Source organism: Prionailurus bengalensis, chromosome B3, assembly GCF_016509475.1.
Source record: "Prionailurus bengalensis isolate Pbe53 chromosome B3, Fcat_Pben_1.1_paternal_pri, whole genome shotgun sequence".
NCBI lineage: Eukaryota > Metazoa > Chordata > Mammalia > Carnivora > Felidae > Prionailurus > Prionailurus bengalensis.
Window position 1 is genome coordinate 6099338 of NC_057355.1, and position 21368 is coordinate 6120705.

The following is a 21368-nucleotide window of genomic DNA, read 5'->3' on the forward strand; positions in this document are numbered from 1 at the left end:
GAGAGAGGGAAGGAGAGAGAGAGAGCATGAGCAGGGGAGGGGCAGAGAGAGACGGAGACAGAATGTGAAGCAGGCTCCAGGCTCCACGCTGTCAGCACAGAGCCCGACGTGGGGCTCAAACTCACGAGCTGAGCCATGAGATCATGATCTGAGCTGAAGTCAGACGCTCAACGGACTGAGCGGCCCAGGTGCTCCTGGAAAATTCTTACATATGATTATATAAATTGGGTTTTTCAAAACGCACAGCCCGAGACCCAATCTCCCTTGCTACGACTTTATTAGGGAATGCAATCCCAGGAAAGCCAGAGGAAGGGAACAGGGAACATCGCTGAGGGTCAGGGAGGCGGGAAGAGCAAATCTGAGGCTGCATCACTCAGCAGGTCAAGGCTTGGAATGCAGAGGGAGTGTGTGTCTGATCTCATGGGACCATCTTCCAAGAGGCCATCTTCCTTTTTAACTGTATTTCATCATTGTCCATACAGGGAGAGAAAGAAGGGAGAATTTTATCTGGCAGCTTCCGTCCCCCACGGGTCAAACATTCTCTCCACAAGTGTTAACTGCCCTTCACTTCAGGGTCCTCCAAGCTTGGCGCCCAGAGGGCCCCCAGTGTCTCGCACCTCAGCACCAATGTGGACGCCTCAGGGCAAGAGGGGGAGACGTGCTACACAGGAGGGCTTGGGGCACTGGTGGGTTGTACCCACACGAAGTGAGTTGAAGCGCACAAGGTCTGTCATCTCAGCAGCAGCTGGCACAGAGCAAGCAGCCCTGTCACCCTGACGATCAGCGGCGGAGCCTGGCTTTATCAGGTTGCCCCCGAGCTGCAGGAGTTGAGGCTCCTCAAAACTGCCATAAAGCTCCCCACGGCTTTTACAAATCCTTAAGCTGGCTGTCAGCTACCCCGAGCCTACCATTTTCTTTTTTGCAAGGTGTCTCATGTTCATAAAAGCCCGCCTACTCTGCATTTCTCATAATCATCACTGCCCCCATAACCAATGAAAGGCTGCAGACATTGCAGTACCCAGCTGAACTCCACCTTCTGCCTGCCCCTCACCCCCACGTAACCACAGGTGAAAACCTCAGTAATTTTGATGCCCAGTTCATGCCAAGGGTTACCACCCCCTGCTTTACTCTAGCAAGTGCCCTCATTGCCATCAGACCAGTAAGGAGGCAATTCAATGTCACAATCCTATCCCGGGAGTCTTCTTTTAAGCGCCCTTGGGACCAGTTGTCTCAGGGGGGCAAGCGTGTGGCCGTGAGGTGAAGTGTGGAGGACTGTTTCTGTGTGTCAGAAGTCAGCTGGAACGCGGGCAGAATTGGTCACCCCGGAGAGGCTAGGACAGGACGGGTCAGAGGCTCTGGAGGCATGGAAGGACCAGAGGCTGTGATGTGGCACAAAGAGATGTCTGATAACAAAGGCGTATCATAGATTTTCTTTCCAAACAAGGCCTGTCCTATTTGCATTTATTGATGTAACGTGATGGATAGGCTTCGTTCTCATTCTGGCATCTTATTTTGTATGATGCTTTCTCTCTTCAGTGCTTCCTTTGTTTTGCATCTTTTGCTGTGTGGTGTGTGTGCGTGGTTTCTTCAGATTATTTCACCGCATTTGTGGCAATTTGGTGCTCTCTCTCTTCCGGAACCAGCAGACTTTGTCAAGACAAGATGTGTCAGATATGCTAAGATGTGATGCGATGCATAAAACCCGAGACTACACACACAGGCAGGCGTTCCTTGTTTGTTTCACTGTTGTCTATTTCTGCTCAACAGAAATCCTGATACGTTCAGTTGTGCCCAGTGCCCACCAAAAGAGAGAGAAAAAAAAATGTTGGTGGGTTTATAATTACGTCTTTAGCGAGAACATTCCTGAGAAAACTTGCATTTTGATGAGGATTAAGAACCAATCTTCTGCTTACGATTTTACCTGGTCTGGGGAGTAGAAGAATTTTCTATACACCGGCTTCTGGTTCCTTATGATCCATGCTTTGTTGCTTCTCCTGTCCCCATGCAGTCTCAGTGCCGGGCTCTACAGGACACATTTCTGCTGGGATGTGATCCCTGGCCCTGCACCTTGGTGCCCTACAGTAGGTGAGTCGGCCCAGAGGCTGGTAGGGCACACCCACACCAGCACAGCTTGCAAAAACCGAATGATAGGTGGGAAAGACTATAGACCCCGTAAATCTGTTCCATGAAACCCAAACTAAACGTATCTCACGCCAACTTGACTCTCATTCGAGTCATTCCAATATCTGACATGAGGTAAAGGAAAATTCGGGCCAAAAAAAAAAAAAAAAGAAAAGAGAGAGAGAGATAGTGGTCTTAACTGACCACATCCAAAATTGCCTTATTGGGGTGCCTGAGTGGCTCAGTCAGTTGAATGCCTGACCTTCGGTTTTGGCTCAGGTCATGATCGCACGGTTCGTGAATTCAAGCCCTGCATCGGGCTCTGTGCTGACAGTGTGGGGACCGCTTGGGATTCTGTCTCTCCCATTCTCGTTGCACCTCCCCAGCTTGCTCTCTCTCTCTCTCTCTCTCAAAAAAAAAAAAAAAAATATATATATATATATATATGTAAATTTAAAAACAAAACCCAAAAACTGCCTTACCTGTGAACATTTTATAAAAGCATATGCCCATGTGAACACATTGTTAGGGTTCTTCAACCCTGTCCTTAAAAAGGGCCATCGTACTGAGGGGCCCAGAGCTTAAGCTGTCTCTGTGTTGTACCTCATGGTTTACAATTTAATGTAGACACATCAATAATCTACAAATAGGTATAAGAAAGTCCAAAAGAGTTTTGGTCTTTTGCCAATGATGACTGATACTCTTTAGGAAATATATATCGGAACCTTTTGAAAAAAAAGTTTTCTTATTCTCTTAGCTTCGTGGCTCGCTGGTGCCTGTTCTCCCGATTGGACTGATGGGGTGAAGTCACAGAGCCCAGCGAGAAAGAGATTATTCTTTCCAAGAAAGGATTTACAGCAGCGTTGTCCCATAGAACTTTCTGCAGTGATGGAACTGTTTTGTGTCTGTGCTATCCAAAATGGTAGCCATTTGCCACAGGTTGCTAGCTATTAAGCCCTTGAAATGTGGCTAGTGAGACTGAAGGATTGGATTTTACATAGATTTAATTAATTAAAGCAAAAATTAAAATAGCCACATGTGGCTAGTGGCTGCCATAGAAGACAGAGGAGACTTGAAGCCATTTGAGTGGGAAGATGACAAAGGAAGGGGGCCATGCCAGTCATGTGGCTGTGACCAGCCTGCGGCTTTTTGTTTGTTTTTTACACCATTTTATTGAGGCATGATTGGCATAAAAACAGCTGTAAATATCTAATGTATACAACTTGATGAATTTGGAGGTAAGTACACACCCAAAAAACTATCACCATAATCTATGCCATAATCACACCTATCGCCTCCAAAAGTTTCCTCCTGCCCTTGTTTATTTGTTACTATTATTCTGTGTGTATGAAAAGAACACTTAACATAAGATTTACCCTCTTAGTAAATTAAAAAAATAAAAAAAATTTTTTTAATGTTTATTTTTTAGAGAGAGAGACAGACAGACAGACAGAGTGCAAGCAGGGGAGGGGCAGAGAGAGAGGAAGACACAGAATCCGAGGCAGGCTCCAGGTTCTAAACTGTCAGCACGGAGCCCCAGACTCGTCAACCAAGAGCACATGACCTGAGCCGAAGTCAGACTCTTAACTGACGGAGCCACCCAGGCACCCCACCCTCTTAGTAAATCTTCAAGTATGTACTGCAATATCAATTAGAGGCACCGTGCTGTACAGATCTCTAGGTCTTATTCATCTTGTAGCCCTGAAACTTTGTAGCCTTTGACTTCCATCTCCCCATTTCCCCCTCCCCCCAGCCCCTGGCAACCACCACTCTATTCTCTGCTTCTACGAGTTTGACTCTTTTAGATTTCCCGTGTACAAATGAGATCGTGCAGTATTTGTCTTACCGTGTCTGGTTTCTTTCCCTTCCAGGTTCATCCAGTTGTTGCAAATAGCAGGATTTCCTTCCTTTTTAAAAAGCTGAATAATATTCCGTTGTAGGTATATACCGCATTTCCCCCCAATTTACCCACTGATGACCATTTAGATTGCTTCCATGTCTTGGCTATTGTGGACAATGTTGTGCGGAACACGGGAGTGCAGACACCCCTTTGAGATCCTGATCTCTGTTCCTTTGGATAGGTACTCAGAAGTGAGATTGCTGGATCATATCGCAGTTCTAGGTTTCATTTAAGAACCCTCCACCGTTTTCCTCAGTGGCTAGACCAGTTTACACACCCACCAACAGTGTATCAAATGCTCCCTTTTCTCCACATCCTCCCTAACATTTCTCTTTTGTTTTTTCTGATACTCGCCATTCTAACAGGTATGAGGTGATATCTCATTGTGGTTTCGGTTTGCATTTCCCCGATGATGAGGGATGTTGAGCAGCTTTTCATGTACCTGTGGATCATTTGTATGTCTTCTTTAGAGAAATGTCTATTCAGTTCCTTTGCCCATTTTTAAATCGGGTTATTTGTTATTTGTTTTTTGTTTTTTGCTTTTTTTTTTTTTTTTTTTTTTTGCTATTGGGTTGTAGGAGTTCCTTATATCAGGCTGGGGAGTTTTGAAGAGAGAGAACCAAAAGACAGTTCTGCCAGAGGGACTTCCCACTAAGGGTCTTGTCCTTCTTTCTCAGACATTTCCAGAACAGCCTGGTAGGCCAGGCTGGGGGTGGGGCTAACTGATCCATTAGACACAAAGCCTGGGGCCCATGGAAATGTTTTAATTTCCTTAAAATTAGAAGAAAACAAAAAAGAATTTTTAGGCTGAAGAAAATGTTTTCATATATAATATTAATATATTCATTGTTAGGTCAACCCACCCATAAAATATAATTAAAATTTTTATTTATTTATTTTTATGCTTTATTACTTTTGAGAGAGAGAGAGAGAGACAGAGTGCAAGCGGGGGAGGGGCGGAGAGAGAGGGGGACACAGACTCCCAAGCAGGCTCCAGGCTCTGAGCTGTCAGCACAGCTGATGGGGCTACGCAAAGCCTGATGGGGCTATGCAATCATGACCTGAGCTGAAGTCCACGCTTAATTGACCGAGCCACCCAGGGGCCCCTAAAATTTTTTTAATTTTATTTAATTAAAAAAAAATTTTTTTACATTTATTTATTTTTTGATAGACATAGAGACACAGAGCACAAGTTGAGGAAGGGCAGAGAGAGAAGGAAACAGAATCCAAGGCAGGCTCCAGGCTCTGAGCTGTCGGCACAGAGCCCCACGCGGGGCTTGAACTCACAAACCGTGAGATCATGACCTGAGCCAAAGACGGATGCCCAACGAACTGAGCCACCCAGGCGCCCCCCCCACCCCCAATTTTTTTTTAATGGAGGAAGGAGTCCTTGAAAACAAAAACGCTAGGACCCACCCAAGTCTTTATGTGTGTGTGGGGAGAGGGGCTGCTTCTACCACTAACAGCTCATTTTGGGCAACCCGGTACCTCCCTTCTTGAATGCTCCCCCTCCGAGGCCACAGATGAACTCCATGAATGGGTTCAAGTGCCCATTCTCAAGCAAGAGTACCAAGACTTTTCAACAATCCCAGGGTCAGAACAGAGCCCTGCACTGGAAAAACGCCTCTCTAGACTGTTACATACTTGGGCAGTGGACAGTGGGGAGGGAGCTGGGGAGGGGTTCAAGAGCTGTGTGGGAAGGCAGAGAGGGGAAATGCTATGTTGTAGAGTGAGATAATTAATCGTGACTACTCCTCTCATCCTGACCCCATAAAGGAGGACGCATGAGCTCCGAGAGGTTGAGAAACTTGGCCAACCTTACACAGTTGGGGCACAAACCTCCATGTGCCCTTGCTCTGACCTAAAACTAAGCACAGATCCCTGGAACCCCTTCCGCAGCCACTGTGGGAGCATCAAGAGTAGCTTCTGTGCCGACCAGCCCGCCATCCCTGAGAGCTGTTCTCTTTTCCCCATTCCCGCTGCTTCCGGAGCTGATCCTATAGGATCTCTGGGCCTCAGTTTCCCCCTTTGTGCGTGTGTTGGGGCGGGGGGGGGGGTCTCCCTCTAGCAACGCGAAAGAGGGAGGGAAAGAGGAGGACGTGGCTTTCACCCTGCCCACGCTAAGGCCCCAGCCGAGGGTCTTGCCGGAAGCCCACCTCCCCGCGCGCGCCGTCCCGCGGCAGGAATGGGCTCGGCCCCTTTAAATCCCGCCCGGGGCCGCGCCCTTCCCGGCTCGGCGACTGGGAATTGCGGCCCCGCGCGCGCTCTCCGCGCTCCCGGCGCCAAGCCCGCGACCCCGCGCGCCGCCTCCGCGGACGCAGGGGCCGTGCGCATCATGAGCCGCATCTACGACGACAGCGCCCTCCGGAACAAGGCGGTGCGGAGCGCGCGGCTGCCGGGGGCCTGGGACCCCGCCGCCCACCAGGGGTAGGCCCGCCGCGCTCTGCCCCTGCCTCTCGGGCCGCCTCCGCCCCGGTTTAGAACCCGGGCTTCGGGATTGGGGAGGGGACCGCGGTCCGGGTGCGGGTGGGAGGGGAGGCAGACCTGGCCAAAGCCACCCGCCCCCGCCCCCCCCGCCCCAGCGCTCCCCTCCGCCCTGCAAGCAGAGCGCACCCTTAGAACACAGATCGGCTTAAAATTCCCCACTGGCCCCCGCCCCGTAGCGTCGGGAGAGGGTCTCGATCCGAGTCCCAAACGGAGCTCGAACGCACCGACCTTTGTCTCTACCCCTGCCTGTCGCGACTGTAAAACTCCCAGCCACTTGCCTCGCCGCCCTGCCCGCGGGCCTTGGCTCAGGCCGCCCGCCGCACTTCCCGCCCCGGAAGGGACGAAGGCATGGAGCGATCCCAACGGCGCGGGGGAGCTGGCGTGGCGCGGCCGCGGGAGGGCAGTGCCTGCCTGGAGGCGCGTGTGGGATCGGGATCCGGATGGGGTGGAGGGGAGGCCCTGCGGTGGCCCACGCAGAGGTTTTGAGAACACGTGGACCATGCCAGCAGCAGGTACAAACACTAAGGAATCTGGAGGTGAGGAGTCGGTAGGGGCAGGTAACAGAGTTTCCCCCATCCCTACCCGTGTCCCCGCCCTCTCCCATTTCTGTGGCTCTAAAAGGGAACCCCCAGGTTTTGTGAAAACTAGAAGCGGGAAGCGGGGAACTCTCTGCGAGGGACCCCACGATCTTGGGCTAGTCATAAAACTTCTGGTGTGGGGTTTCGCCACCTCTAAGTGCGTATGGATGACAAGAGGAATAGAAAGTGTTTTAAAACAGGTGAAAAGGGAAGATACTTTATAGCAGCTTAGGCCCCTCCCTCAAGTTTGATTAAAGAAGTAAAATCCTTTCTATTTGGTAAGCACTTCATAGTTTAGCACTTTCACTCACATGATCTTTTGTCATCATCATCACAAGACTCAGAGTGAGGTGGCTATTCTCCCGTTTTGTAGATAGGAAGACTGAGGCCCTGGTTACAGTAACCCCTTGCAGGAGGGGCCACAGCTTGGTCTTGCAGCCTTGAGGAGGTCCCTTCCACTCTCTGGGCAGTGCCCCAGCGTTTGGGAATCAGGTGAATAGGAGACACTTGTGGGCCTTGCTTCTATCCCAGTGCACACTCTGCCCTGGGCCGTTGAACTTACGCCTCTTCCCTGAGGACTGACACAACCAGCTGATCCCTTCTTTCCATCCCCAGGGGAAATGGCGTCCTGCTGGAGGGAGAACTGCTGGACGTGTCTCGGCACAGCATCTTGGATGCCCGTGGCAGGAAGGTGAGGACGCTTTCCTGGGGACACCAGCAGGGCGCTGCCTTCACGGTCCTCACCCACCGGCAGATCTCCCGGTGCTTGACTACATCAGTGCTGAGATTTGGGGTCCGGTTCCTCCCGGGAGGGGCTCACAGGGCAGGTGGGGAGTGGGTGGGGAGATAGCAGCCGAAAGGGACCACTGAGTATAAGGTGACTTTGGCGTTGGGCAGAGGACAGATGACGGGGCCTGGCTTCCTGCTGAGGACACAGATCAGCACTGACCCCAGTGGTGAGTGTTTGGGGCTCGGATTGGGAGGGTTGAGAGCAGGAAGGGGTGAGGTGACCCGTTCAGGACTTGAGGCTGTGGGTGCTGTGTGGGCTGGAAGGTGCTCCAAAGAGGTCCCATTGCTTCTGTGTAAAGGACTGGGAGCCTCGCTGGGTGGGCAGGATGAGGGGCTCTGTTTTCTGGGAGGGCCAAGGGCCCAGATTCCTGGCTTCTGGAAGTGGTCTGGTAGCTCCCACTGCCCTGGGGCCTGAGGGGTCAGCAGTGACCTTCCCCTTTTGGGGACCAGGTTTGTTCCTGGGAGGTCATGTCACCTTTGAATTTTTTGGAATTGATTCATTTTAATTGTTTTTTAATGTTTATTTTTGCGAGAGAGAGGTGGGGGAGGGGCAGAGAGAGAGGAAGGAACAGAATCCAAAGCAGGCTCTAGGCTCTGAGCTGTCAGCACAGAGCCCGACGCGGGGCTCGAACTCATGAACCGTGAGTTCATGACCTGAACTGACGTCGGACACTTAACTGAGCCACCCAGGCGCCCCTGAATCATTGAAAACGTACTGGTGGAGTTTGTTGTTGGAAGGAGACCTAAAGTTCTCCATTTGCAAAGTGGTGGCTCTCTTGGCCTGGGCTCGCTCGTCTTTGAGCAGCACTGTGTGTGGCTGGGCACTTTGGAATGTGGGGTTTTTAGAAAGCAGGTCACTGCTGTGGACCTGGGCCTCCTCGTGCATACAGGCAGGGACGTTGGGGTGGGAGGAGGGTAGCTGTGTTCTGGGCCTTTGTCCAGCCTCCACATTAAGTCTGCATTGCTGACCCCGCCTGGGGCTTCAGTTCCCATGTCCGTGCCCTTGTCCGCTTGCCCCCTCACACCCTTGGGGTCGTGCCCACCATCACCACGCCATCTCAGGTGTCCACAGACGCACCCACTGCTCACCCTCCGATACTTGCCCGTGTCTTTCCTGAGCCCTAGTTTTGAATTTCCACCCCCTTTCTAACAGCCCCACTCGGTGTGCTGACCACCTTATCTCCTTGTTCTCTAAAGCGGAGCTCGTCCCAGGGGCTCAGAGCCCGCTGCTGCCCTGCAGCCCCGGGAAAAGCCTCCGCTCCCAGCTCGGCACCGGTTTCGCCCAAGAGGTGTTTTGCTGCATCCACCCCCCTCCTTAGGGTGCCAGCCAGCAGGGTGGACACAGCAGTCCGGAGCCCCCAGCCAGCCTGCCCGGCAGGGCCAGCAGTAGCTGCAGGCTGATGTGCGACCGGCCTCCCTCTGCTGCCCTTGGGGCAGAGCGTTCTGTCAGCCCTGCCCACACTTGCCTTCTCTTGAGTTCTCCCTTCTAATGATAATGCACTAGACCCCTGCAAACCTCTACTGTCTCTTCCTCCAGCCTCCCCCCGGGAAGCAGTGCCTGGTCCTGTTGGTCCTTCTACCTTGGCCATCCCTTCCCACCCCTCCCCTTCCTCCTCCAACTGGCCTTAGGCGGATGGGGCCTCAGAAAATTAGCCTGTCCTCATCAAACCTTCCAGCTGCCCCCGACGCTCATTCTTGCCCTCCCGGTCACTTGTTTCCTGAAAGACATATTGGAGGGCCTCACTGCTGTTCAAACACCTTTCGGGATTCCCTCGTGGGGTGCCTGGGTGGCTCAGTCGGTTAAGCGTCTGACTTCGGCTCAGGTCATGATCTCACAGTTTGTGAGTTCGAGCCCCACGTCGGGCTCTGTGCTGACAGCTCGGAGCCTGGAGCCTGCTTCGGATTCTGTGTTTCCCTCTCTCTCTCTGCCCCTCCCCCCCCCCCAAAAAATAAATAAATGTTGAAGAATATTTAACACACACACACACACACACACGCACACACACCTTTTGGGATTCCTTCTTGTCTATCAGGTAAAGTCCAAACTCCAAATACCAACTCAAGGCCCATTTCAAACTGGTGCTACTTGCTTTCCCGGCCTGGGCTCCCACGAGGCCTCTGACTATCCTCTGTTGCTCAGACATGCGCACCAGACCTTGACTTTTATTTCGTACCTGTCCCAGGCTTTTAATATTCTCCCTACTCCCTTTTCCCCGGAAGCTGCAGGTTTCTCCATGCTTGGAGACCTTGCCAAGAGGTGGATTCCTCGTCTCCAGTGCCCAGGAGCATGTGACCCACCCGCTTTGGCCAGAGTAGCTGGCAAACAGCATCTGCAGCACCCTTTACGTTTTGCGCTGCTTGCGTCTCTAGAATCTCATCGAACCCTTGCCGCGTTTCTGAAAGTAGACAGCACGTTGTCCCCACGCAACAGGGGAAACTGAGGCTAGGAGGGATTAGCCCCAGGTCCGACACGTGTCGGAAGTGGCATAGTGGCCGCCCTCCCTGGGAACTTTCAGTGCCCTTTCTATGACCCTTGCCCTCCTCCACTCCTGCATCGTGGTATTTGGGGTCCTCGGTGCTTGGGTTATGGTTTTCTGTATGTGCTGTCTGTCTCTGGCCCTGGGGGGACTTTGGGGTCAGGCGGGGGGCCTGCCGTCTCGTGGCCGCAAGGAGCACACATGCTTCGTTATGTGAGGCAGGTGCGTACTGAGCATGTGATTGGATAAATGAGCGAATATGGGGGGGGGGCGGGGCATCTGCCCAACTGGAATATCTTTGGGAGCTGAGATGGGATTCGGGGTGGAGGGGGAGATTGGGGGGCTCGCAGTGGAGCCCTGTGGGGAGTGTGTGTGTTGGAGGGTGGGGGGAGTGAAACAGCGCCCTCCCTGTCTCCGGCCCCAGGAGCGCTACTACGTGCTCTACATCCGGCCCAGTCGCATCCATCGCCGGAAGTTCGACCCCAAGGGAAACGAAATCGAGCCCAACTTCAGTGCCACCAAGAAGGTGAACACGGGCTTCCTCATGTCGTCCTACAGTAGGTATCTTCCGTCCTTCCTCCCTCAGGGCCCTCCCAGCCTGTGGCCTTGCTGTGTCTCTTGGTCCCTAATGAGTGTGCGCTCAGCCTTGGAGTCCATGTCTGGCTTGGGGGCCTGCTGGCTGGACTCCTGCCCCTCATTCACTCAGAGGATCCCCAGTGCCCCACCTCAATCCCAGGGGCCTGGCTGGCCTGACTCCTGCAGTCTGGCAGAGGCGTCGGAGAACCTGGCTCTGGGCTCTCACTGCCTTTGTGCAGAGCCCAGGCCAGGCCCCTGGCAGCCTTCGTCTTCCTGCCCAAATTCCATATGATTCTTAGGCCCTTGGACCTCCTTCCTCTTTCCAACTGTGGCTCTACAGGGACCGCTTTGCTGTCTGTGGAAGAAGGTTTGGAGGTTGAGTGAGAATCCTTCCATCTCTCTATCAGTTTATTCATTCATAGTTTCAGTTGTCCGTTCATTCTCTGAATATTTCATGAGCATCTACCCTCTGCCAGGCCCTGAGCCACATGCCAGGGTCCAGGGACCACGGGGACAAACAAGATTTGGACCTGCATTCGAGATGTCCTCAGTCCCTTAGAGGAGATGGACAGGACAGAGGAGGGGCTCTGGGCCCAGGCAGGCACGGTCGGGGGCGGGCCTGGAGTGGGGAACACCAGTGCGAAAAGCTGAAAGGAAAGCAGGAATCAGCAGGGTGCTGGGGTTTGGAAAGGTGTTGCAGGAGGGGGTTGCAGGCCAAAGCATGCTGGGAACTGGGGGCTCCTGATGCAGGTGAGGAGAAGCCTTTAGGGAGGCAGGAGCCAGGTGGAGAAGGGCCCCAGAAGGACACCTGATCGAGAATGCAAGGGAGTCCTGTTGTGAGTGGTTTCACGTAGGGCAGGGATGTGATTAGAACGGTTTTAAAAAATCCCGGGGTGGAGCGGGGAGCACCTGGGTGGCTCAGTGGGCTAAGCATCCGACTTCAGCTTAGGCCATGATGTCACAGTTTGTGAGTTTGAGCCCCACATTGGGCTCTGCACTGACAGTGAAGAGCTTGCTTGGGATTGTCTCTCTCTCCCTCTCTCTCTGCCCCTTCCCTGCTCGAGTATGCTCTTTCTCTCTCTCTCTCAAAATAAATAAATAAACTTAAAAAAATAAACAAATCCCCTCCCAGGGGGAGGGGTGCCTGGCTAGCTCAGTCAGAAGAGCATGTGACTCTTGATCTCGGGATCGTGAGTTCAAGCCCCATGTTGGGTGTAGAGATTACTAAAAAAATAATAATAGTAATAAAAAATAAGTAAACTTAACAAAAATCCCAGGGGGCGACCAGCAGGCCTGTTAAGAGGCTGTGGTGGCCAGATTAAGGGCCTGTCAGTGAGGATGCAGAGACTGGAGAGACTCGGGACAGAGGAGGCACAGCGGCCTCAGTGTTTGGAGATGGGGAGAGTGAGAGAGGGGTCAGGGACGACCCTGGGGTTTGGGCTCAGGCAGGTGTGAGGAGAAGAGTTCTGTCTGGGACACGTGGTTGCACCTCTAGGTAGAGGATGATGCCCGCTGGGGCCTTGGAGGCACAATTCTGGAACCCAGGAAGCAGGCGGAGCTGATGGCACACGTTTAGGGCCCATCACACATTGCGAGTACGGAAGCTGTGAGAGTGGATATGGAGTCACCCGGGAGGCCGGGAAAGAGCCCACTAGGAACCAGAGGAGGGACCCTGCAGAGGTCTGAGGGAAGTAGGGAGCATGTGTCTCTCTGAGGGGGGGTAGCAATGGGGTCAGGTGCTGCCAGAGGCCCAGCAAGGCCAGGACTGTGGGGCATCCAGTGGGCTCACAGTGAAGTGCTCCCAGTGACTCGGGGAGAGGGGGGTCTGGAGTAGTGGGTGTCAAAGCCAGAATTCAGGAAGGCATTAAGGTAAGATCCAGTGTGGAGCAGGAGACCCAGGTGCCCGAGGACGGAGAGGGGTGGGATCTGGAACCCAGATGGAGGAACGCTGGCTCGAGGCAGGAGAGGGACACTTGGTCCTTTGAGAGGGAAACGGAAGAGGAGGAGAGGTTTCTTGTGCTTATCGGTAAGTTGACAGGGCGGTGGCAGGGTGAGTAACCCCACCTCGGGCTTCCGTGACCTTGGGGAGTGGAGGTGAGAGGTGGTCTGTCTGAGGGACGTTGGGCGGGGTGAGGGCTGAGGAACCAGGAGCAGTTCGAAAGCCCTTGGTGGGAGTGCGGCGTCTGGGGAACCCGGCAAGGTTTTACACCCTGAATGGAACAGGGTCCGGCCTCCACGGCTGTTGGGCTACTCTCGCTGCCCCTGGCTCTCGGCATGGAGAGGCCAGCCTGCCGGCCCGTGCCGGGTTGCTGAGCTGGGGTGGCTGTGCACACCTTCCTGGGCTCTTGGGGCCTGTGAGTCCTCCCAGCCCCGTGAGGCCTCACCTCTCAGTCTCGGACCATCACCTCATCCCACCCCACGTCCCCCGCCGGACCCGACCCGGGATCTGCAGATTTGGGACATTCAGGGCAGGTAGGTGAGGCTGTTGGGATCCCCCCCTCCGAGCCTCCGAGCTCTGCCGGGGCTGGGGTGACCCGGCCAGGGGAGAGTATGTGGACCCCGTAGTTCGCTGTTCCTTCCACAGACCCCAGCCCAGCCAGGAGACCCTGAGAGCCTGGGGAGAAGAACCCTGTCTAGGCAGGGGGGAATCCGTGCGGAGGCAGAATTTTGTAGAGGGTTTGAATCCTGCCTCCTCCGCTGACCAGCTGTGTGACCTTGGGCAGATCACCTCACCTCTCTAAGCCGGCATTTTCTCCCGCGTTAAAAAAAAGGGATAATGAAAACATTTACGCTCATTGGGGGTTTACCACGTGCCAGACTCTGTGCTAAGTGCTTCACGGGTGTCATTTTGTTTACACCTCATGTCCGCCCTGTCATTAGGTACCCTTTTTATCCCTCGTTGTCAGGCACAGAGAGGTTAAGTCACCTTTGCACGGGCTCACGTGGCTTGTGAGCAGATGTGCAGCAGGCAGCCTGGCTCCAGAGCCCGGGGCCGGAAGTCACCTGCCAGGACAGCCTCGATGACTCCTGGCACCGCGGGCACGCGCAGCCCTGCCTTCAGGTGGTTGTGGGCACGTCAGACACTCAGGTCTCCCCTGGCTCCCAAAAGACCCTCCCTGAGTGCTTGCTGTGACCCTCCTGTGCTGTGTGCCTGCAGAGGTGGAAGCTGCGGGGGACACGGACAGACTCACGCCCGAGGCGCTGAAGAGCCTGGTGCAAAAGCCAGAACTGCTTGCGCTGACGGAGAGCCTCACCCCCGACCAGACGGTGGCGTTCTGGATGCCCGAGTCAGAGATGGGGGCGATGGAGCTCGAGCTGGGGATCGGGGTACGGCTGAAAACCCGAGGCGACGGCCCCTTCCTGGGTGAGCAGTGCAGCCCTCACGTGGTCTCGTGTCCCCGTGGCCCATAGCGGTTCCCGGCCTCCTGTTTAGGGCTCCTCCACCCCACCTGCTGAGAACCCACGTGAGTGGGCCAGGTCTGCTTATTCCCGAGACTTCTTCCTAAGTCTCCGGACAAGTGCCCTGGGGCCAGCAGCCTAGACACTCTGGATCCTGGGGTGCCGCCCAATCCCGTGGTTCCCTAGGGTGACCTCTCCTATTTAGTGCCTTGGGGGTCACACTCAGGGCCTCCCTGAGGGCACTGAAGAGAGCAGTGGTTTAACCCGGGCCTAGGGTACCCAGCAGAGCAGGCCGGCCCCCCACTATTTTACCACTAGAGAAAGACAAGCCGTTCAACTTCTTCCCTTCTTTCAGAGTCATTAGCCAAACTTGAGGCTGGAACAGTGACCAAGTGTAATTTCGCTGGTGATGGAAAGACAGGAGCATCCTGGACGGACAACATCATGGCCCAAAAGTCTTCGGAGGGGGCCACGGCGGAGATCCGAGAGCAGGGGGACGGGGCGGAGGACGAGGAGTGGGTAGGTCAAGAGAGATGTCTACGGGTCTGGCATTGGTACGGTTTATCTCTGGGCGGGAGCTTCGTACACGCAGGTTGTGGTTGGGTGTAGGACAAGGACACGGCAGCATAAATTTTGCTCCCCCCAGCTTTGGTGTTCATGGAATTTCTGAGAATGTGTGGGCCTCGGGAAAACTCCTTTCGAGGCAAGAAGGGTGACAACCTGAGAGACCTTTCTTTTCGGTAGGTCTGAACTGTGCCAATCTACAGGAAAGTTCCAAAGTTGGATAAAAGCAAGGGCTGGAAAGAATGGAATTCACAGGGAAACCAGGGAAACCTGATGCCATTACATCTCCAAACATTATCACTTCAAGTGAACACATCAGCCATGTTGTGGCAGCTGAGCTGAATGAGCTTTTTTTTTTTTCTCCTTCGTTCTGGGCTCTCTGCCCAAAGTGGCTGGAAAATGGCTGGCTTGGTCCTTACTAGATTTTTCTTTTTTTTTTTTCCTGCCAAGGATCAACCCCCCCCCCCAGTCCATCCTTAGCCTATCTGCAGTTGATGTGTTTTCCTGAAGCATATTTCACCTGAAGGTTTGATGTCAAAAGGCCCCAAATTGAACATTTACAACAAAGTCACTGAAAAATGGGTTATTCACCCATGGCGAATGATGACATTCGCCAGAGAAAGCAGGGCAGGAAGAGTAGAGGGTCTGGATTCCCCTTTGTCTTACCAAAGGGAGTCTCGGAATGAAAAATAATCAGGGCTGCCAGGCCAGCTCCTTGGGCCAGCTCTAATGAGGGAAAGCCAAGGAGGATGGCCGAGGGCCCCATTGGTACCACTCGGTTGAACCCTTGTTTGTCTGATGCCTTGTAGAAGACTTGCATGAAATGTGCTCTCTTCACACCTCTTTACTTAACTCGTAGGATGACTGAGGTCGCCTCTGGGTCCCACCAGCGCTGCTGAGAATTTCTTCCATCAACATCTACTCTGGAGCTCGGCTTACCTGGTTCTTCCCTACAGCCACCATGGAATACCCTTTGAATAAGCGTTGCAAAAACCAAATCCCAGACCACGACATGAGCAGTGGGGGCCCCATGCTGTGGCTCATGCAGGGCCCGTCTGTAGGTATTTTCACGGTGGCCCTTGCCCTGAGTGGCAGCCTTGTTTCTAGAGGCAGGCAGTGGATGGGTCCCCCCGGGGCAGTCAGAGGAATAGAACTTGGTCTTGGCGTAGACTTGGGGAATGTCCCTCATCTGCATGCAGAATGGCTCAGGTGTTCCTTCCTCTGTCCTTGTTGTATTTCTTGCCTTCCCTGCACACCTGTCGCTTTTCCCCAGTGCCCAGCGGTGTAGCCTCTGCTCTCTCGTTCACACCTCCCTTTCCCCCATGTGCCCTTTTCTTCCCCTACAGCTGCCAATTCTTTATCCCCCCTCTGGTTCTCTGCCACACGGGGGGCTCCTGTCTCCTGACCTCCCTGGCTGCTTTCCTGGGGCTGCTCTCTGGGAGGCCTAGCATATTCACAGGTATGGCTGGCTGATCCCTACCTTTCAGACTCATTCTATCAGGCCACATTTTGATAACATCTTTGTCTTCATTTTTTGTACTTTGAGAACTTTTTATGAATGAGTAAATTTTCAGAAAAGGATTCCTTTCCGCTGACTGGGTTACGTCAGGTGTGAACAGTCTTCCAACTGAGCAGTGATCCTGTAAGAAGGAAGCCGTGTCTTTCTGATCATGAACATTTCCTTGCTGGGTAATGAGCCCACACCCAGATCTGTGACGAGATGTGGAATTGACTTCTACACGTCCCAAGAATGGGCACAGACGTGGTGGCATGTGGGTCCTGCTTGCCTCGGGGACCAGAGGGGGCGGCGACGAGCCCCCTGATGTATCAAACACAGCACTAGATGCTTTCCGTGATAATAATTACAGCCCGCTTCCTGATGCTGGTACAGATGTCCCGAATTTAAGAAAGTTCTTAAATGTCCGAATTTAAGAAAGTTCGTGTTATGACCCTTGCCTCTTATGACAGACCTACCTTAGTACCTGTTTTTGCTAACCGAAAGCAATCTGAAGAGGGTTTTCATTTTTGTGAAAAAAGGCAAAAACTGAAAGTTGTGTTCAGCATTTGTTTTGCAGCCAGCCATTACAGAGGCTGGGCACACCCCAAGCAGCGAGAGTGGCCCCATGAGTCTCCTTCCCTGGGAATGACACTCGGCATCCAGCCCCCATAGCTTTGAACTGTCTATGAGCACCTGCTTCACCTCAGTCGATGATGTGCATGCGTTAGCGAGATGCGCCCTAAGGTTTCAGGAAAGCCTAAGTGAATGCTCAAAAAATTTCCCATTGTTTCTTCACTTTCTACCATTTCAGTTTATAAAAAGTTTCATAGGATTGCTGTACTTTTTGCATAGTGGGGGAAACTTGTATTTGCTCGGCGCTGGCAAAATCTTACTTACTTTTCACAGCAATCCCATGAGGTACCTGTGATTATTGTTTAAGGTGCATGTGATGATTATTCCCGTTTTGTTTTTTTGTTTTGTTTTGTTTTTTTTTTTTGTATGATTTTGAAGCTTACAGGCTCCATTCGTAGTATATAGAGGAGAGAGGACTTTAAACCCAGGCACTCAGGTTTCAAACTCTGTATTCTTTACTGGCTTATTCTGCTTCCACATGTATGTAACAGGGAAGAGAGGGGGCTTCAGAGAGGTTGAAGCAACTGGCCCAGAGTCACAGCTAATAAGTGAAACAGCCAGAATTCAAATCCAGAGATGTCCAAAGCAAAGCTTATGTTCCTTCCCCTGTCCTTTGCTTCCTTGGCCTATAGAAGGACCTTGAAGTCAGGGGCCCGAGGAGTCCTGGCCCTGTGAAGTAGGGTTATATTCCTAGACTTGAGGGAACTTGTCTAAATCCTTGACTGCTGACCTGCCCAGGCTGAAGTCAGTCCTACTGATTAGCAGTTGAGCAGGAAGTAATACGCCTCCAGCAGTTATTATCTTGATTCCAGTTTTCATTTACCTTCTTGCGTATTTGAGCCAGGGCTCGATGATATGGCTGTGAGGTTTGGGATTAGCGCTCCATTGGGGCCACCTGAAGTCTTGGGTCACTGGACTGCTCATAGATCTCTTCTGTTCTTGTTGCCCTTTTCTTAGTTCAGATCCCTGTGACCTTTGACCTCGACCATTCTAGAAGGTGCCTCCCTGGTATCCTGTGTCTGAATGGGGCTGGCTGGGACCTCCACCATGGGGATGGCCAGGGAAGTGGTTAAGCAGCAAGAGGACTGGGGATATTGACTAGAGGCACCCTGTGAAGGGATCCTGCTGCCCAAAGCACCGTGGCCAAGGGGTATGGCAAGGTCATATAGGCAGGTCACCATTCCAAAAAAGGAGGGCCAGTGTGTCAATAGGGGAAGACCTGGACAACAAATGGCTTTGGTGTCTTGGGGGGGCCGGGGGAGGGGTGGAGAGGAAGGAAGGGAGGAAGGGAAGGGTCCTTGTGGCTGGAGCTCAGAGCATGAGTAGAAGTCGTTTGAGACGAGGCTGGAGGTCAGCGTTGGCATCTTTATCACATTAAGTACTTCGGGACTGTATCCTTAATTTCCTGGAAGCCAGGGATTCTGGGGAGAGTGATAAGATTGGATTTGTTTATATCCAAGATCACTTGACTGCAGAGAACCTGAGAGTAACGAATCCAACTGGGGCTGCTACAGTTTCACAGCGACGGGGCTAGAGTGGTTTGGTGTATAACGGCGGGAGCGAGCGGACGGGACAGAAATTCAGGTGGAGGAGGAAAGGGACTTCCCAGCAACAGAAGAACACCGGCAGAGCGGAGGTGGGGGAGTGGCCCGCCCATGGAATATGCAAGTTCTGGACATGGTTGCTGTCATACCATACCTACACATAAAATCCCATAATCCTTTTTCCATTAGTGTTGTCGGATCGCTTTTCTGTCATTGCCCAGTTTGGGGATAATTGATTCCTATTTGGAGCTAAAATAATTAATGTTTTAGGTTATATACTGTTATATAATTATATACAACTGTTTGAGATTATATAGTTCCCTCAGTCTCACCCATGCAGCTTCCCCCACCCCACCCCACCCCACCTCCTGCCCTCTCTGCCCCACCCCCACCATGCCATATTTTTGTATCTTGGGGTTATTTCTTTTTTTTTTTTTTTTTTTTTTTTTTCAACGTTTATTTTATTTATTTTTGGGACAGAGAGAGACAGAGCATGAACGGGGGAGGGGCAGAGAGAGAGGGAGACAGACACAGAATCGGAAACAGGCTCCAGGCTCTGAGCCATCAGCCCAGAGCCCGACGCGGGGCTCGAACTCCCGGACCGCGAGATCGTGACCTGGCTGAAGTCGGACGCTTAACCGACTGCGCCACCCAGGCGCCCCAAGTGTGATAACATTTTAAAAAATGATATTTGATCAGGTAAAAATAAAACATTTTTTTCTTTAAAAAAATTTTTTTAACGTTTATTTATTTTTGAGAGAGAGAGAGTGCGGGCTGGGGAGGGGCAGAGAGAGAGAGGGAGACCCAGAATCCAAAGCAGGCTCCAGGCTCCGATCTGTCAGCACAGAGCCTGATGCGGGGCTCGAACTCACAGACCGTGAGATCATGACCTGAGCCGAAGTCAGCAGCTTAACCGACTGAGCCCCAAACTTAAATTTAAATCTTAAATTTTGATTAGCTTTTTCCCCCGTTAATAGTGAACTTAAACTTTTTTTTCATGTTCATTTCCTAGATATATTTCCTCTTTGCTTCCTCAATTTCTTTGCCTGTTTATATACTTGGGGGGGGGGGGCTTTCGGTTATTTATATTTTAAATATAACCATTTACCGTATTTTAACAACCTCTTTTGTTTTTAAAAAAGTGGATTTTGGGGCGCCTGGGTGGCGCAGTCGGTTGGGCGTCCGACTTCAGCCAGGTCACGATCTCGCGGTCCGTGAGTTCGAGCCCCGCGTCGGGCTCTGGGCTGATGGCTCAGAGCCTGGAGCCTGTTTCCGATTCTGTGTCTCCCTCTCTCTCTGCCCCTCCCCCGTTCATGCTCTGTCTCTCTCTGTCCCAAAAATAAATAAACGTTGAAAAAAAAAAAAAGTGGATTTTTTTACAAACAAAAATCTTTGTATAGAGCTATCTGTTGACTTTTTGTGATTTGTATCGCTTCTAAGCTTATATTCTCCTTTCAGATGTTAGATATTGTCAGTTTCTGTTTCTTCCATTTTGGTTATTATATGGTTTTACATTTAACTCCTTAATCCACTCTGCCTTTAATTGTGAAAGGGTAGGAAGTAAGATAAGCAAGATAATTATTTTCAAATGGCTAACCAGTAATCTCAACATAGTAATTGGATTCCTTCCCCCTCTGAAGTTAGGATGTCTCCTATATCATATACTAAAGTTATTTAAAACGATTTTTAAAAAATTTTTTTTCAACATTTTTAAATTTATTTTTGGGACAGAGAGAGACAGAGCATGAACGGGGGAGGGGAAGAGAGAGAGGGAGACACAGAATCGGAAACAGGCTCCAGGCTCTGAGCCATCAGCCCGGAGCCCGACGCGGGGCTCGAACTCCCGGACCGCGAGATCGTGACCTGGCTGAAGTCGGACGCTTAACCGACTGCGCCACCCAGGTGCCCCTTTGAAACAATTTTTTTAAATGTTTATCTTGAGAGAGAAAGAGAGCACAAGCAGGGGAGGGGCAGAGAGAGAGGGAGACACAGAATCTGAAGCAGGCTCCAGGTTCTGAGCTGTCAGCACAGAGCCTGATGGGGCTCGAAACCCATGAGCCATGAGATCATGACCTGAGCCGAAGTCGGAAGCTCAACACTTAACTGACTGAGCCACCCAGGCGCCCCTAAAGTTATTTTATACCTAAGTCACTACATTTCAATAAGTCTCCCTGTAGTGACGATTTGAACTATCATAGGAGGTTTTAAGGTTTCGTAGAGCTAGGTACCCCTCATTACTCTTGTCTTAGAATTTTGATATTCTGCCTCAACATTTGAAACATTTTGTGAAGTTTCAGTGCGCATTGACTGCCTTTGGGTTTAAGTTAAAAAAAATCTGGCTACAAGAGTAAGACTTGTATTTTAGAAAATTCAAAATATGAAAAACATACAATTTCACCACCGTTTTTGAAATCGCTTGTGTAGTAACTCAGTTACATGCCATGCTCCACGTGGTGACAAACAGTAACTAATTTTGTGTTTATAACCGTCTAAGGAGAATAGTTTTTTTTTCAAGTAGAAAAAAGTCTAGTATTACAGTAAATGAAACTGATACCACGCCTGTTCTATGGATGAAGACACTTGCCGGAGGGGCCCAGGTGGTCAACAGAGCTAGGGTTCTAACCAGGGCAGTGTTGTTACTGTGGCCCGTGCAGAACCCTTTGTGATGCTGCCATTCCACGAGACACAATTATTATTTCTATTTTAGTGTATCTACTTACAGTCTTTTACAAAGTGGGGTATCCATGTACATACTTTGTGTGATCTTTTCACTTAGATATGTCATGAACATTTATCTATCCC

General features: G+C 51.7%; 1 protein-coding gene and 1 long non-coding RNA gene across 2 annotated transcripts; one reads left to right on the forward strand and one right to left on the reverse strand.

Moving 5' to 3' along the window:
* Nucleotides 1–258: 258 nt before the first annotated feature.
* Nucleotides 259–6908, reverse strand: LOC122467562. The gene is made up of 3 exons (XR_006293016.1): nt 6737–6908; nt 1914–2023; nt 259–1756 (listed from the first exon to the last, which is right to left on the reverse strand). It is a non-coding gene; the product is annotated as an uncharacterized LOC122467562 (long non-coding RNA).
* Nucleotides 6236–17229, forward strand: LOC122467558 (arpin). Its single transcript, XM_043553939.1, has 6 exons — nt 6236–6448; nt 7702–7777; nt 10777–10909; nt 14086–14292; nt 14683–14846; nt 15751–17229. The coding sequence occupies exons 1-6, from the start codon at nt 6357–6359 to the stop codon at nt 15757–15759; spliced, it is 681 nt and encodes a 226-aa protein (XP_043409874.1). The 5' UTR covers nt 6236–6356; the 3' UTR covers nt 15760–17229.
* The last annotated feature ends 4139 nt before the right edge of the window (nt 17230–21368 follow it).

Excerpts from the sequence above, each read along its gene's own strand:
- LOC122467558 (XM_043553939.1), top strand. The coding sequence starts at position 6,357 with ATGAGCCGCATCTACGACGACAGCGCCCTCCGGAACAAGGCGGTGCGG. Across the intron at positions 7,778-10,776 it reads TGGATGCCCGTGGCAGGAAG|GAGCGCTACTACGTGCTCTA; the intron begins GTGAGGACGCTT and ends CTCCGGCCCCAG. Across the intron at positions 10,910-14,085 it reads CTTCCTCATGTCGTCCTACA|AGGTGGAAGCTGCGGGGGAC; the intron begins GTAGGTATCTTC and ends GTGTGCCTGCAG.